The sequence below is a fragment of the Selaginella moellendorffii genome, unplaced genomic scaffold (genome assembly GCF_000143415.4).
Source record: "Selaginella moellendorffii unplaced genomic scaffold, v1.0 SELMOscaffold_1, whole genome shotgun sequence".
In the NCBI taxonomy this organism is placed as follows: Eukaryota; Viridiplantae; Streptophyta; class Lycopodiopsida; order Selaginellales; family Selaginellaceae; genus Selaginella; species Selaginella moellendorffii.
Genome location: NW_003314262.1, coordinates 3,215,148 through 3,227,824, shown reverse-complemented (window position 1 = coordinate 3,227,824; position 12,677 = coordinate 3,215,148). Strand labels below are relative to the sequence as shown.

General features: G+C 43.5%; 3 protein-coding genes and 1 non-coding gene across 6 annotated transcripts; 2 read left to right on the top strand and 2 right to left on the bottom strand.

Annotated features, from left to right (window-relative positions):
* Positions 1–4,926: 4,926 nt before the first annotated feature.
* LOC9630488 (neurofilament medium polypeptide) lies at positions 4,927–6,233 on the bottom strand. Its single transcript, XM_024680485.1, has 3 exons — positions 5,592–6,233; positions 5,418–5,508; positions 4,927–5,336 (listed from the first exon to the last, which is right to left on the bottom strand). The coding sequence occupies exons 1-2, from the start codon at positions 6,231–6,233 to the stop codon at positions 5,422–5,424; spliced, it is 729 nt and encodes a 242-aa protein (XP_024536253.1). The 3' UTR covers positions 4,927–5,336; positions 5,418–5,421.
* A 157-nt stretch (positions 6,234–6,390) lies between these two features.
* Positions 6,391–8,853, top strand: LOC9630487 (putative pentatricopeptide repeat-containing protein At1g12700, mitochondrial). Its single transcript, XM_024685120.1, has one exon. It carries the CDS (start codon positions 6,412–6,414, stop codon positions 8,809–8,811), a length of 2,400 nt encoding a protein of 799 aa, XP_024540888.1. The 5' UTR covers positions 6,391–6,411; the 3' UTR covers positions 8,812–8,853.
* A 49-nt stretch (positions 8,854–8,902) lies between these two features.
* On the bottom strand, positions 8,903–8,975 carry TRNAR-CCG. Its single transcript has one exon. It is a non-coding gene; the product is annotated as a tRNA-Arg (tRNA).
* Positions 8,976–9,184: 209 nt separating this feature from the next.
* Positions 9,185–10,907, top strand: LOC9630486 (transmembrane protein 56-B). Of its 3 annotated transcripts, none has more exons than XM_002961999.2 (8): positions 9,185–9,596; positions 9,681–9,766; positions 9,846–9,984; positions 10,055–10,129; positions 10,203–10,324; positions 10,412–10,487; positions 10,562–10,621; positions 10,676–10,907. In XM_002961999.2, the coding sequence occupies exons 1-8, from the start codon at positions 9,477–9,479 to the stop codon at positions 10,805–10,807; spliced, it is 810 nt and encodes a 269-aa protein (XP_002962045.2). In that variant the 5' UTR covers positions 9,185–9,476; the 3' UTR covers positions 10,808–10,907. The 3 variants fall into 3 exon arrangements, with proteins under 3 accessions (XP_002962045.2, XP_024540925.1, XP_024540924.1); XM_024685157.1 differs by having other exon boundaries at positions 9,487–9,596; positions 9,670–9,766; XM_024685156.1 differs by having other exon boundaries at positions 9,494–9,596; positions 9,653–9,766.
* The last annotated feature ends 1,770 nt before the right edge of the window (positions 10,908–12,677 follow it).

Genomic DNA, 12,677 nt, shown 5'->3' with positions numbered 1-12,677 from the left:
AGCTAGACATTGTGCATACTTATATGGTAAGTCTCATTTGTTGGATGGATTATATAACTTGCCAACTTGGTGTGTTGGCCTGTTATTCCAAAACTTTCAGCTAGTCACTAAATAAGAAAAATGAAAGAATTAATCTTATTAATCTTGATTGTAATTACATCCTTTATACTAAAATCTAAAATTTACTTTAATTAGTAAGTTACAAAAAGGCATGATAAAATGTAAAAAGAAATTAATCCTTTTTTATAACAAGGAGTAATAATTGTTTATATTGTAATGATTGATGAAATTCAATGATTAGGGAGAGGTCTTTTATAAGATTTTAATACATCCTAAAATTATTTTAAAATATATTTAAGAAGTATATTATTTTTATTTTAAGAAAAATCATAATATGAGGTCCAAGTATACAGTTACAATGTTGTATACTAATATTAGCATAATAATCATTAGATTGGTTTTGAGTTGGATCAAGCCAAGGTTTTTGGCTAATTGATATTTATATTTCTATATTACATTTCCATATCCATACACTTATATTAGTGGAGATTGAGGGGCAGCTTTGATTATCCCTAAGGAATGGATTTAGGATTTTGGTTTAGATCTTAGATTTAACTTTCCTTATAACTTTTTTATTTTTATTTTTATTTTTTCGTTTTTAGTTTATTTTCATAGTAGAGCAGTAGCCTCTTTCTCCTTTCTCTAATACTAATGTTAATATCCAACGCTAAAAGATAACAATCTAATCTCCCTCAATTATACTATGCTTCCTCTTGATGTGTTTCACCACCCAACCACCCTTGAGCTACATTAAAAGCTCCATTGTGAGCCCTAGAGTAGTTCTGGAGTAGTAGTTAGTGTACTTACTTGATGCTATGTGATTGTAGTTGAACAATCAAATTCAATTGATAATAATATTCACAATGCATGGTATAATTCCTTCTACTCTTACTACTAATCTTCATGTTTGGCTAGAGTTCTTTTGTGAGAATCCTAGGGATGGTATGTAAAAAGCTCCATTGTGAGCCCTAGAGTAGTTCTGGAGTAGTAGTTGGTGTACTTACTTGATGCTATGTGATTGTAGTTGAACAATCAAACTCAATTGGTAATAATATTCACAATGCATGGTATAATTCCTTCTACTCTTACTACTAATCCTCATGTTTGGCTAGAGTTCTTTTGTGAGAATCCTAGGGATGGTATGTACTATTGGTTTAATCATTTCATGGTGATTGCTATCTATCATTTTTAGAATGATGCTTGATGTTTATGTAAGCTCTTGAGTTTAGACTTCCCGAAAGATCACCCAGCCTAGTACTATTCAAACCCATGGACGCTTAACTCCAAGTATCCCAAGACCCTTAACCGATTGGAAAAGGGGGTGCACTCTTATTCATGGGCCTTTTCCCTCTATATTTGAACCCTATGGACCGTCTCTCAAGTCGTTCTCTTTGGTTGCTTACAATCCACCACGCTTCCCTGCAAGTTCACGCCCTCGTGAACGGAAGCTGAGAGCCGCAGCTCTCCCGAGAGCCCCGCTCTCTTGACACCCTAGCCTAGCGGGAGCAAATTGGACCAGCCAAATGTCAATCAACATGTGGTGTGATTCCCCTAGCCAACCAACAGAGTCGGACCCGAGATCGCTCTGATACCAAATGTAAACTCATGAGTTTGGACTTCCTGGGAGGTCACCCGGGCCCAGTATTATTCAAACCCAAGGACTCTTAACCCTGAATATCCCAAGACCCTTAACCGATTGGAAAAAGGGGTGCACTTTTGTTCATGGGCCCTTTCCCTCTATATTTAAACCCTATGGATCGTCTCTTAAGTCGTTCCCTTTGGTTGCTTATAGTTTATATGAGTTTCTTGCGTATCTCCGCATTGCAATAATACAATAGTTTGAGTGTAGTCACTCATGCAGATTAAAACATTCTCATAGACACTTTAAGTATATATTGAATATGCCAACAATTGTGATAATGTATTTCAACAATTGCTTGTTTTTCATCATGAGCCATTTAAGTCAATAATGCAATTTGGCATTTGCTTCTAGAGTTTTTTGCTTTGTGTGGAGCCAAATATATCAAAGCAGATCATGTTAGAAAAAGATCTAATGAGACTTATATATAAACCCCGAGTGTCATTTCCCTTTGCTAGAAATGTTAAAATTCTATGCAAGCATTATCCACATCATAATGAGGGGCAAAACATAACGAAAAACAACTTCAAATGTATTCATCGTATACATTGGTGGTTTCTTGGAAAAGGGTGTTATCTAAAACTTGTGGAGTCTTTGGGCATTTAAACCTCGTCTTATGATGAACCCTAATAGAAGTATTTGTTTCTATATCTATTATTATCCATTAAAAGAAGTGTCTATCCTATATGTGTATTACTTTCCTCACACTGTTGATCTTTTAGATTGTCCAGGAAGAAGTAGTTGGTTCACTAAGTTAGATATTATTTTTGGGTAATAGTAAGTGTTAGTAGTTGAAAAAAATATTTTTGTGATTGTTTTTCATATGCCATTTAGTTTGTATGAGTTTTTGGTGATGCCATTTGGTTTAACTAATACTCTAGTGACTTTCCAATGGATGATGGACAAAGTTCTTTACGATATGCCGAATATATTTATTGATTTCATCGATGATGTATTAATCCACTCAGAAGGGATGTATAAAGAGTATATTCGTGATGTTTGTAAAATGTTAAATCAATTATAAAAAGTTAATTTAAAGTTGAAGCAATTGAAGTGTGTGTTTGGGTTCAAAAACATGATTTATCTTGAGTACTGTATTTTTTGTTAAAGTTTACAAGTTAATCCTAACAAACTTGTGGATCTTTTCAAGTTTCTTACTTCGAAGTGTGTAAATAATGTGCATCATTTTTATGATAAAGTACAATATCTCAATTGTTTTATTAATCATCTTTCTAATTGTATTGTATTGTTTAGGGTTTGCACATTGTTAAAGTTATCAATATCATCTTTCATCTGGTCTATAGACTATGAGGGGGTGTTTATAAATCTCAAAGAGCTGTTGACAACTCTTTTAGTTTTGGTGTACAACTACTCCATGACAAAAGAGTGTTTAGTTTGGGGTTTTGAAAAACTTTATGCATATCTATATAATTCTTGAATATTACTAAAAGGTGATTATGTTGCAATTACTTCGTTATTAGAATAAAAGAGCTTAATTGGTCATATTTCTCAATAGGCTTTGAAGTTTTAAATATATAATTTCGAGGTTATTCATCACTAAGAGAGTTTTGTAATTGATGTTAATGTCCTTTCTCAAGCTCCTCTCCCTTCTTTACTCTCTTCTTTTATTCTTGAAGAATCTATTATTCTAACATTTATAGATTTTTTAGTGCTATTAGCAATTGCTATACTTAATGTTCAATGTCCATAAAGTGCAAAATAAGATTTACCTTCTCTCAAAAAGGTTTGTAAGGCTCAAAACGTTGGGCTGTGAATTTAAAAACTTTATGATGGATTTAAAAATTCTATATGACTTGCTGATGATTTTGCCATTTTAGCATTTACATTCTCAATATTGCCTTAAGGATGGTATTCTTTATTTTGTAAGGATAAAGTTTAATAATCATTTATAGCTATTGATGTTTTCAATTTTTATTCCACGCTTTCTATATGTTTATCATGATTGTTTTATTCTAGATGGGCATATAAGACATCATTGTGTGATTGTGAAGTTGCAAAAATCTTTATATTAGCCAAATATGCAATGTGATATTATCCAGTATGTGTGTAATTATGTTTAGTGTTAAACTCATTAAATCCCCCTCATGCTATAGATGGAAAATTAGAATTAATTACAATTTCCTATCCATTTCAGTTGTGGTGTTTGGAGCCCTTTTTAATGTCAACTATTGGTAATAAGTATATCATTATTGCTTATAACTACTTGACTCATTGGATGGAAGTTAGTGCTTTTATTAGTTTGTCTGTAACTACTATTGGATACTTTTTCATCAATTGCTTAGTGTTTCATCATTCTTTTCTAAAGAGGATTCTCTCAAGTAATGATTATGCATTTATGGTTAAGGCATTTTACATTTTAATATCTTGGTTAGGGATATGCCACATTTTTACACATGTTTATCATCCATATGTATGTCATAGGGGTACAAAGTTCTATTGGTGCTTCACTATATAAACTCTTATATAGTTAAGATTTGATATTGCTAACGGAATTGAATTAACATTTGCAATTATCACAAGCTATCAATACTAAGTCATATTATCAATATTTGATGAGTATTCTTCCACTTAACCAAGCCCAAGTCTACTAAATATTTAGGCTACATACAAATGGGACAACAATGGTGCTATAACTTCTATCATCATCCATTTGTAGAGTACAAAATGAATTAACTTTATGTTAATCTATTTTCCCAATTTTATAGTACATGGTTTATTTAAAAAATTCATTGCTTAATGGAAGGGATAATATCAAATGTTAGACTGGAAGTTTATAAGGTTTAGCATAGGCCAATCCTATAGAAATTATGCATGTGCAAATTTAAATTAATACCACTTACAGATCCACTAATGCCTCTTCTTAATGTCCCTTCAAATCTTGGCACATCAACCAGAAAACCTTGATTGCCTTCCATTTTTCCGAGAGGAGAGAATGATGTGAAGACCAAATATATGATTATAATGGTATATACTAGTATTAATGGCTATACACTAAGATTAATATAGTGGGATTTTAATAATTGTCAGATTGCATATAAGCTAGGGTTTTTGGATATGGATATTTAAATATCCCATTTCTACAAAGATATATTTTTATTATAATTAATATTTAATTTTACTTGGTTCTAACTACAAATAATTATTATCTTTCCCATCTATATAAAATGCTTGAATATTCTTAAATATTGGTTATTATTCATTTACAGTTTTTAATTGAAAAATGAATTATTTTTAGAATTGCCAGTGCATTCAACTCATAAGATTGAAAATATTGAGAAATGGCACTGGTTCTGATGTCATATCACAGCATCTGAGAAAGTGAGTTGCTTTATCTTGCTGCTGTTCTTGGACTTTGAGGAAACTTTAGGCGTGGGCGGGAGCTCCACGTAATCCTTGGTGAGGTCGATTTCCTCCAGGAAATCCTGGACCATGGACAGTGTGTCGGCCTCGGAGGACGAGGCCGACGCTGTAGACGGCGGCGAAATCCTGTAGTTGTTTAGCTTCTGGCAGTAGTCGAAGAGGAAGCTGCTCTTTGGGGAATTGCTGTCGATGTTCTCGTTCTCGTTCTCGCTGTGCTCATCGACGATCTCGTCGGGTTGATTGTTAGCTGGAAGTCCTGGGCAAGACGTAGAAAAGAAGTAGAATGTGAGAAGCGAGCCACAGAGAGACTAGTAGAGTTTATGCATTACGTGCTTACTTGTTCATGGCAGGGCTGAGTTCTCAGCACCTGGAAAACGAAAGTTTTGTTGATCCGGCTTCAAAAATCCATTGATCGTATTGGCATCCACCTGGAGAAAAAGAAAGCTAAAGATATTTAGAACGAAGAACCAAACCATACGAAAGAAAAGAATCACAGCATCGATGGATCAACCTCGGCAAGAGTTTTGACGATCGTTTGGCACTTCTCGATCTTCGTCTCGGTCTCCTCCTTGCCACCGAAGAGAATGTCCCCCACCGCAGCCACGGCCGCGACGACTTTCATGGCCTGGACGTCATCCTCGGCGCTCTTGACGATCGCTTCCAGCGCCGCCGCCGCGGCCTTTGGCAGAATATCATCCACACCCTGGCCGCAGCATTCCTTCTCTGTCACGTCCAGCGCTGCCAGATCCGGGGACTTCGACGGCGACACAATCGTCTCGGAACTCCCATCCTCCTCCAGATCGCCGTGATGATCCTCTTTCTCCCTCTCGGCTTTCAGTATTCCCTGATTCCCCTCATCCTCCTCCTCCTCCTCGTCGCTCTGGCCCCGCGCTTCCTCCTCCTCTTCCTGCCGCGGCGGGCTAGATTGCCGCTCCGGGGAGCACGTCCTGACGATCAAGCTCACCGCCTTGGAAGCCCTAGCCGCGGCGGACGAATCGTCCCCGGGGTCGCAGTCGAAATCGTCGCCGCCATTACCGCGGAGATCCGAGCACTCGCCGTCCACTGTCGCAATCGCGCCCTTCTTCCTGTCACCGATCGGGGATGGATCTATGGCTGCGGACTGCGGGCTTTCTTTCGATGCTCCACAGCCCATTTCTTCCCCCTCATTTGCGTTCTAGGGTTTTTGCCAAGCAACCGTCTTTAAGATGAAAAGCCATCAAACGAATATACCTTCGGCCGCTTTCTGGGTATATTCCGCTAAACTATAAGGGCAAAAAGATAGCAGAATCTTCCACAGATGAAAGGGAATCTAGGGTTCTTCGGGCTCTTCGATGCGATGGAAGAGGACGGTGCAAGAGATTGCGAGCCTGCTCCAGAGCGGGCGCCCCTGGCCGCAGCTGGAGTCTGATCTCGTCCCCTATGCCTGCTACGAGACGACGCCATCGAACGTCGTCGGGAGCGTCGTGCGGCGGCTACGCGATCCCGATGTGGCGCTCGCATTCTTCCGTTGGGCCGCCGATACGATCCCCAGGTTCTTCCACACCAGATTCTCCTCCGGCTGCCTCATCTATCTCCTCACGCGATCGGGTAGGGCTCGAGAGGCGCGCCAGATTCTCGAGTCGTGCCCCAGCGATGCATTCTCCCACAACATGGTCATCTCTTGCTACTGCAAGGCCGGGGATCTCGTCGCGGCGCTGGAAATCGTGGCAAGAATGGTGGATTCCTCGTTCCAGCCCGACGAGTACTCCCATCTCCCGATAATCTCCGCGCTGTGCAAGGCCGGGGACGTAAGCGCCGCGGTGGGATACTTTCGACTGTGGGACTCGCCGCTCATCGCCGCGATCTACACAGTGCTCGTCTCCTCCAAGTGCAAGCATGGCATGGCCGACGATGGCTACGAGCTTGCCATGGAGATGATCGCTCGGGGCTGCTCGCTCGACTTTGACACCTCCAATGCCGTCGTCCAGGCGCTCTGTGAGGCTGGAAGATCCGGCACTGCGCAAGAGTTTGTGAGGCTGCTGGCCCGGCGGTCCGGCTGCGCTGCTCCGGCTCTCTCGATCTTTAGCTCCTCGCTGGTGAAGTGCTACTCGCGGCAGGAGAGGTTTGCCGACGCTCGAAAGTGGCTGAGGGTGATGAGAGTCGAGGGTGTCCAGCCGACGGTGGTCATGTACACGGTGCTTGTGGACGCTCTTTGTCGAGCTGGACGATCGAGCGAAGCCAGCGACGTTGTCGACGAGATGGATCGAACAGGTTGCCCGCCAAACTCTGTGACTTTCAACGCGCTTGTTAACGGGTTTTCTAAGCAGGGAAGGCCGGGTGACTGCGAGAGGCTTCTGGAAACGATGGCTGCCAGGGATATCCAGCCCAACGTTGTGAGCTACAACGGTTTGCTCGAGGGACTTTGCAAGCTAGAAAGGTGGCACGAAGCCGAAGAGCTAGTCCGAGATATGATCTCCAGGGGCGGGAGGAGTACTCCGGATATGGTAACGTATAGCACTCTTCTATCCGGGTACTGCAAGGCAGGGAAGGTGGAAGAAAGCCGGGAACTCCTCAAGGAGGTGATCTCGAGAGGCCTCCGGCCGGATGCCTTGATGTACACTAAGGTTGTGGCGTCGCTGTGCAAGTCCGCGAGGCTTGGAGAGGCGCTGGAGCTACTAGAGGAGATGATCCGCGCAGGTTGCTGTCCGACTCTCATTACTTTCAACACACTGATCAGCGGTTGCTGCAGGGAAAAGAACCTGGAGATGGCTGATTCTCTACTCCAAAAGATGGCCGCGAGCGGTGTTAAGGCCGATGTTGTGACTTACAACACGCTCATGGACGGGCTATGCAAAGCCGGGAGGTTCTCCGAGGCTCAGGAGCTGCTGCACACGATGAGCAAGACGGCGAATCTCTTCACGTACACGTCCGTCATCCATGGCTTCTCCAAGTTCGGAAGGCTTCAAGAGGCCGAGCAGCTGCTCGAGCGCATGAAGGCCTCGGGCTGTGCTCCGGACGTGGTTGCGTACAGCAGTTTCGTTTACGGCCTTTGCAAGTCCGGCAAGGTCCTGGACGCTCATCAGGTTCTAGAGCAGATGCGAGACAGCCACCACGACCCCAACGTAGTGACTTACAACACCATCCTCGACGGGCTGTGCAAGTCTGGGAAGATCGACACTGCGCTGGAGATGATGGAACAGATGGCTTCCAGCGACGGGTGTGGGCTCAACGTAGTGGGATACAGCACGGTGGTGGACGGGCTTTGCAAGCTGGGAAGAACGCAGGAGGCCAGGAGCGTGATGGAAGCCATGGCTAGAGCAGGGTGCCGCCCCGACGTGGTGACTTACAGCAGCCTGGTGAACGGGCTATGCAAGGCGGGGAAGATCGAGGAGGCCGTGGAGGCTGTCCGGGAGATGGCGATGGAGGGATGCAAGCCAAACGCTGTGACTTACTGCTCGCTGGTTCACGGGCTTTGTAGCTGCGGCCGGCTCGCCGAGGCCGAGAGGATGGTGGAGGAGATGAGCAGCGGCGGCGGCGGTGGACATCACTGTCCGCCGAGCGTCTCGACTTACAACGCGCTCATCGGTGGGCTGTGCAAGGCGGGGCGCATCGATGATGCTCTCAAGTTCTTCCAGAGGATGAGGAGCCAAGGCTGTGATCCGGATGGCGTGAGCTACAGCACCATTGTGGAGGGTCTCGCGAGATCAGGGAGAGCGCTCCAAGCCGAGATGATCTTGAGCGAGGTGCGATAGAGAACTCACATTTTAAAAAACCAACCTTTAGAAGATTTTCAATGAATTCTCTGATATTTGGGGCTTATAAACCTTTAAAGATGTTAAAATTCGCGCCAGACAGGGATCGAACCTGCGACTTTCTGCTCCGGAAACAGACGCTCTGTCCACTGAGCTACAAGCGCTTTACATTTAATCACGATCTAAACAACGAAGGTTAGGGCTTATGCCACTTGTCGATAGTAAGGGACTGACACGTGTCAATAGTGCCGTTGACTGTGCCGGTTCTGAAGAATATTCTGGGGCTATCACCAAGCGCGAAAAGGACGTTGCTGCGTTTTTGCCCACAAGTTTTGAAAAACTTCTCCCATTCTTCCAATCTACTACAGTGGAGTAAGGTGGGGCGAGAATAAAAGAAGAAAGAAAATGTGGCGGTCTCCCACTTCTACTTGTTCGTCTGCGACGGTGGAATCCCCGGCTGCCGCAGCGCCTGGATCGCGATTAAAAAATTGGGCTCTCGCCGGAGCTTGGCAGATCGTGGACAAGTCGCGCCCGTCTCCTCATCCACGATTAGCAGTTTCCATAACCCTCTTTGCTACTACTACTTGAGAGAGAGAGAGAGCGAGAGGAGAGTGGAAGAGATCTTGCAATCTATCGATCGATCGAGTTTCTAGAATTGGGCGGCGATGGACAAGGCGGAGCTCTTCAATCGGCAGATGTGGGAGGTTTTTGGCGAGCGTGGGCGGTTGGCGGAGCCGCTGCTCTGGCTGGCGTCCATAGCTGTGGGGATCGTCTTTTGCAAATCTGTAAGCTTTTTCTTCTTGTTTTCTCTGTTTGTTCCTTTCATCGTGGTGACGAGCAGAGCTTCAAAAATGTAAGAACTTGGATAGGTGTACGACAACATGGAATCCAGCTTCTCGCAGATCAAGGTGTACCGATCCCTCGCGAGGCGGCAGCAAATCGAGTGGAGCAACAGGTTTGTTCGTGATCGCCACTTACATTGAAGTTTTGATCCCGAGTTCTTGGTTCACCAATTTTGTCACCAACTTTTTTAGAGGATTTTCAACCGCGCACGCGATTGTTGTGTCCACCATCGCCGCTTACCTTCTTGTGTACAGCGATTTCTTCTCCGACGCTGCCCCGTACGGGCCCGTGGTCTTCCGTAGCACCATCTTCTCTCAGGCTGTTCTTGGTGTAAGTAGTTGGATCAAACGCTTCCATAACTTTGCGCGAGCGTTTGAAACTCCTCGATCTTCCAATGCAGTTCTCGATCGGCTACTTCATCGCGGATCTCTCGATGATAATTTGGTGCTATCCGGATCTTGGAGGATGGGTTTACGTAAGCTTCTTTTCTTCCAAATCTTTCTGGCGTTTCAATATTTTATCTTTGTTTTGTGTCCATATAAACACAGATACTCCATCACGGCCTTTCTATCGCCTCGCTAGCTCTGGGTCTTCACAGTGGGTACGCGCACATCTATCTTTACTTGGTCCTCTTCTCGGAATTCACTACTCCGTTCGTCAACTTGAGATGGTAAGCGATCACCTCGATCGATCGATCCTCCGTCCACCCATCACATCGCGAATCAAACTTTGTGTTTTATCGCAATGGTTGCAAAAGGTACTTGAGCACTGCTGGCCAAAGTGGATCAAACGCCTACCTCCTCAATGGGATCTTACTTTTCCTGACATGGCTGGTACACTACTATGATCATCCTCCACCATCAAAGATCTTGACTCCTTTTGCGATTTTCTCTTTGTGTTGTTCTAGATCTTTCGAGTGCTGCTCTTTGTCTACTTCTTCACTCATATTTACCTTCATTTTGATCAGGTAAGCGTTTTGGTAATTGTTGTTTTACTTGTACATGCTTATGTATCTTGACAGGTGAGACAAATGCATGATGCTGGATTTTATTTCTTGTTTATCGCTCCGCCTCTGCTGGCGTTGATGAACCTGGTATGGTTTCGAAAGATTTCACTGGGTGTTGTCAAGGCTTTCAAGAAGAAACAAAAGTAAATATGATAGTGTGAACAGCCCTTTGAATTAACCCCTAGCAGTGTCCTTTTGAATCATTGTTCTTTTGAGGCATTTTATGATTGAATAGGGACAAAAGTCATCCAAAAATGTGATTTGTAATCAGGCTAAACACCTTGGAAATATTGATTAGTTCTTTTAAAGCTGCTTTTGACTAGTTTTATAAGAACTTTGACTGCATCGAAGCCAGAGCTGCATTTTTCTTTTTTTCCTTTCTTGTTAAAGTCCAGAGAAACAGAGGTTTAAAAAGAAGGCAAGAACCTGCTCTGTTTCAAAGCCTTAAAGTTTTGATCTCTCCACCTCCAGCAGCAGCAGAAGCACCAATCCATCCATCTATCCATCCACTCAGAGTCTCCAGAAGCCTTTAAAGTTGCAACAGACATGAGCCCTTTTTTTTTGAAGTGGCTGCTTCTGGTACCCCACCAGCAAACAGGTTAAACTCTTTGCCTCCTCCATTGCTCAAGAAGAAGAAGCACATTTGTACCTTTCCCCTTTGGGAAATTGGTCTGGCTCATCAGAACATCAACCTCAGACATTACCATATCTGTCCATGTACCAGCACCATTTTAATGCTTAGAATACTATTATTTGATTCCCAAAAGGTAATCCAATTGTTTTGGACCAATGTTACTTTCAGTATAAAAATACGAACATATTTGCCATACCATGGCAAAATCCAGCTCATGTACAAAACCCTACTGAGATCCTACATTCTGGACAAAAATGTAGAGTGGGATTTGTTTGTAAGTTTTCAAGTTGGGGGTGTGCAGTAGCGGCCTGCCTCCAGTACACCCCACCCCATAAGACATTAAACCGGCAGCGTACCCGGTACTATCTAAGACAGCTTTTGACTGGTAGAGGTAGAGAGAATGATGCCAATGGTATCATAGGGAATCGAATCTCGTAGATCTGCTGCTTAAGATTCTTCTTACCTAGCAGGCTAAAGCCTGGCCGCCCGTCAGTCAAGATGACAGAGCTCCGTGCGGACTGTCACCGTTAGGGAGACAGAAGCATATGCCGGCAAGATGCTCGGTTCAAACGGACGCTGACCCCGGCATATTCTCGCGAACGCTTGGATTTAGAATGTGGAGGCTGCCATTTCCTGAATGATTGAGGGATCCGCTACATGATTGGAATGACCTCACTCAATGATCGATGGGCTCTCTTTGTATTGTCTTGACTTAGTATTTTGTAGTGTATTTTCTCTAGTCCGATATTTTGAATTCTATTTTCTCGCCCTCTTTCCAGCAATAAAGCAAAGAGCCCATGAAATTCTGCTGCCGACGATATAAATGTCTCGCTGGAACTGGAAACGATTAGATAACACTCCAAGCAAAACTATGAAATTTCCAAGAAAAACAGCAGAGCGTTTTGTTTGGTTTTCCAATGCCGTCCGACGTGGCGGTGACGAAACACTGACGTGGCCGGTGACGTCGTGGTGTCCGTACGCTGTGGCGGGAGCGTTTCTGTGGGCCATGGCGCTTCTCCAGTGGCGTGGCCAGGGCCACCGTACCCGGCCGGCGTCTATGCCACTCAATCAACAAAAAAATGTGCTGTGAAACGGGCGGGCTGGTCTACACTTTTAATCGTATTTTTTCTGATTTTTTATATAAATTCCATGACACTGCCTGATGTTGAGACGCTTTGAAAAGCATCACAGTTGAGCTAATTGCCAGATACGAAATTTCAGCATACAAGAAGTATACATATACCTGAGTTTATAGATCGTGCAATTCGATTGGACCTACATTGATGATCCACCCGTTGTTGGAAGAGATCTTTCTCATGAAGAATGAGCGAGAAAAATTGCCCCACATATTTGGAAACATTCAAACTTCAACTCTCTCCGGGT

Bases quoted from the DNA above. Each gene is read 5' to 3' on its own strand.
- LOC9630487 (XM_024685120.1), top strand. From the start codon at position 6,412: ATGCGATGGAAGAGGACGGTGCAAGAGATTGCGAGCCTGCTCCAGAGC.
- LOC9630486 (XM_002961999.2), top strand. From the start codon at position 9,477: ATGGACAAGGCGGAGCTCTTCAATCGGCAGATGTGGGAGGTTTTTGGC. The intron at 9,767-9,845 runs GTTTGTTCGTGA...CAACTTTTTTAG, and splicing joins CAAATCGAGTGGAGCAACAG to AGGATTTTCAACCGCGCACG. The intron at 10,622-10,675 runs GTAAGCGTTTTG...GTATCTTGACAG, and splicing joins TTTACCTTCATTTTGATCAG to GTGAGACAAATGCATGATGC.
- LOC9630488 (XM_024680485.1), bottom strand. From the start codon at position 6,233: ATGGGCTGTGGAGCATCGAAAGAAAGCCCGCAGTCCGCAGCCATAGAT. The intron at 5,509-5,591 runs GTTGATCCATCG...CTTTTTCTCCAG, and splicing joins TCGTCAAAACTCTTGCCGAG to GTGGATGCCAATACGATCAA.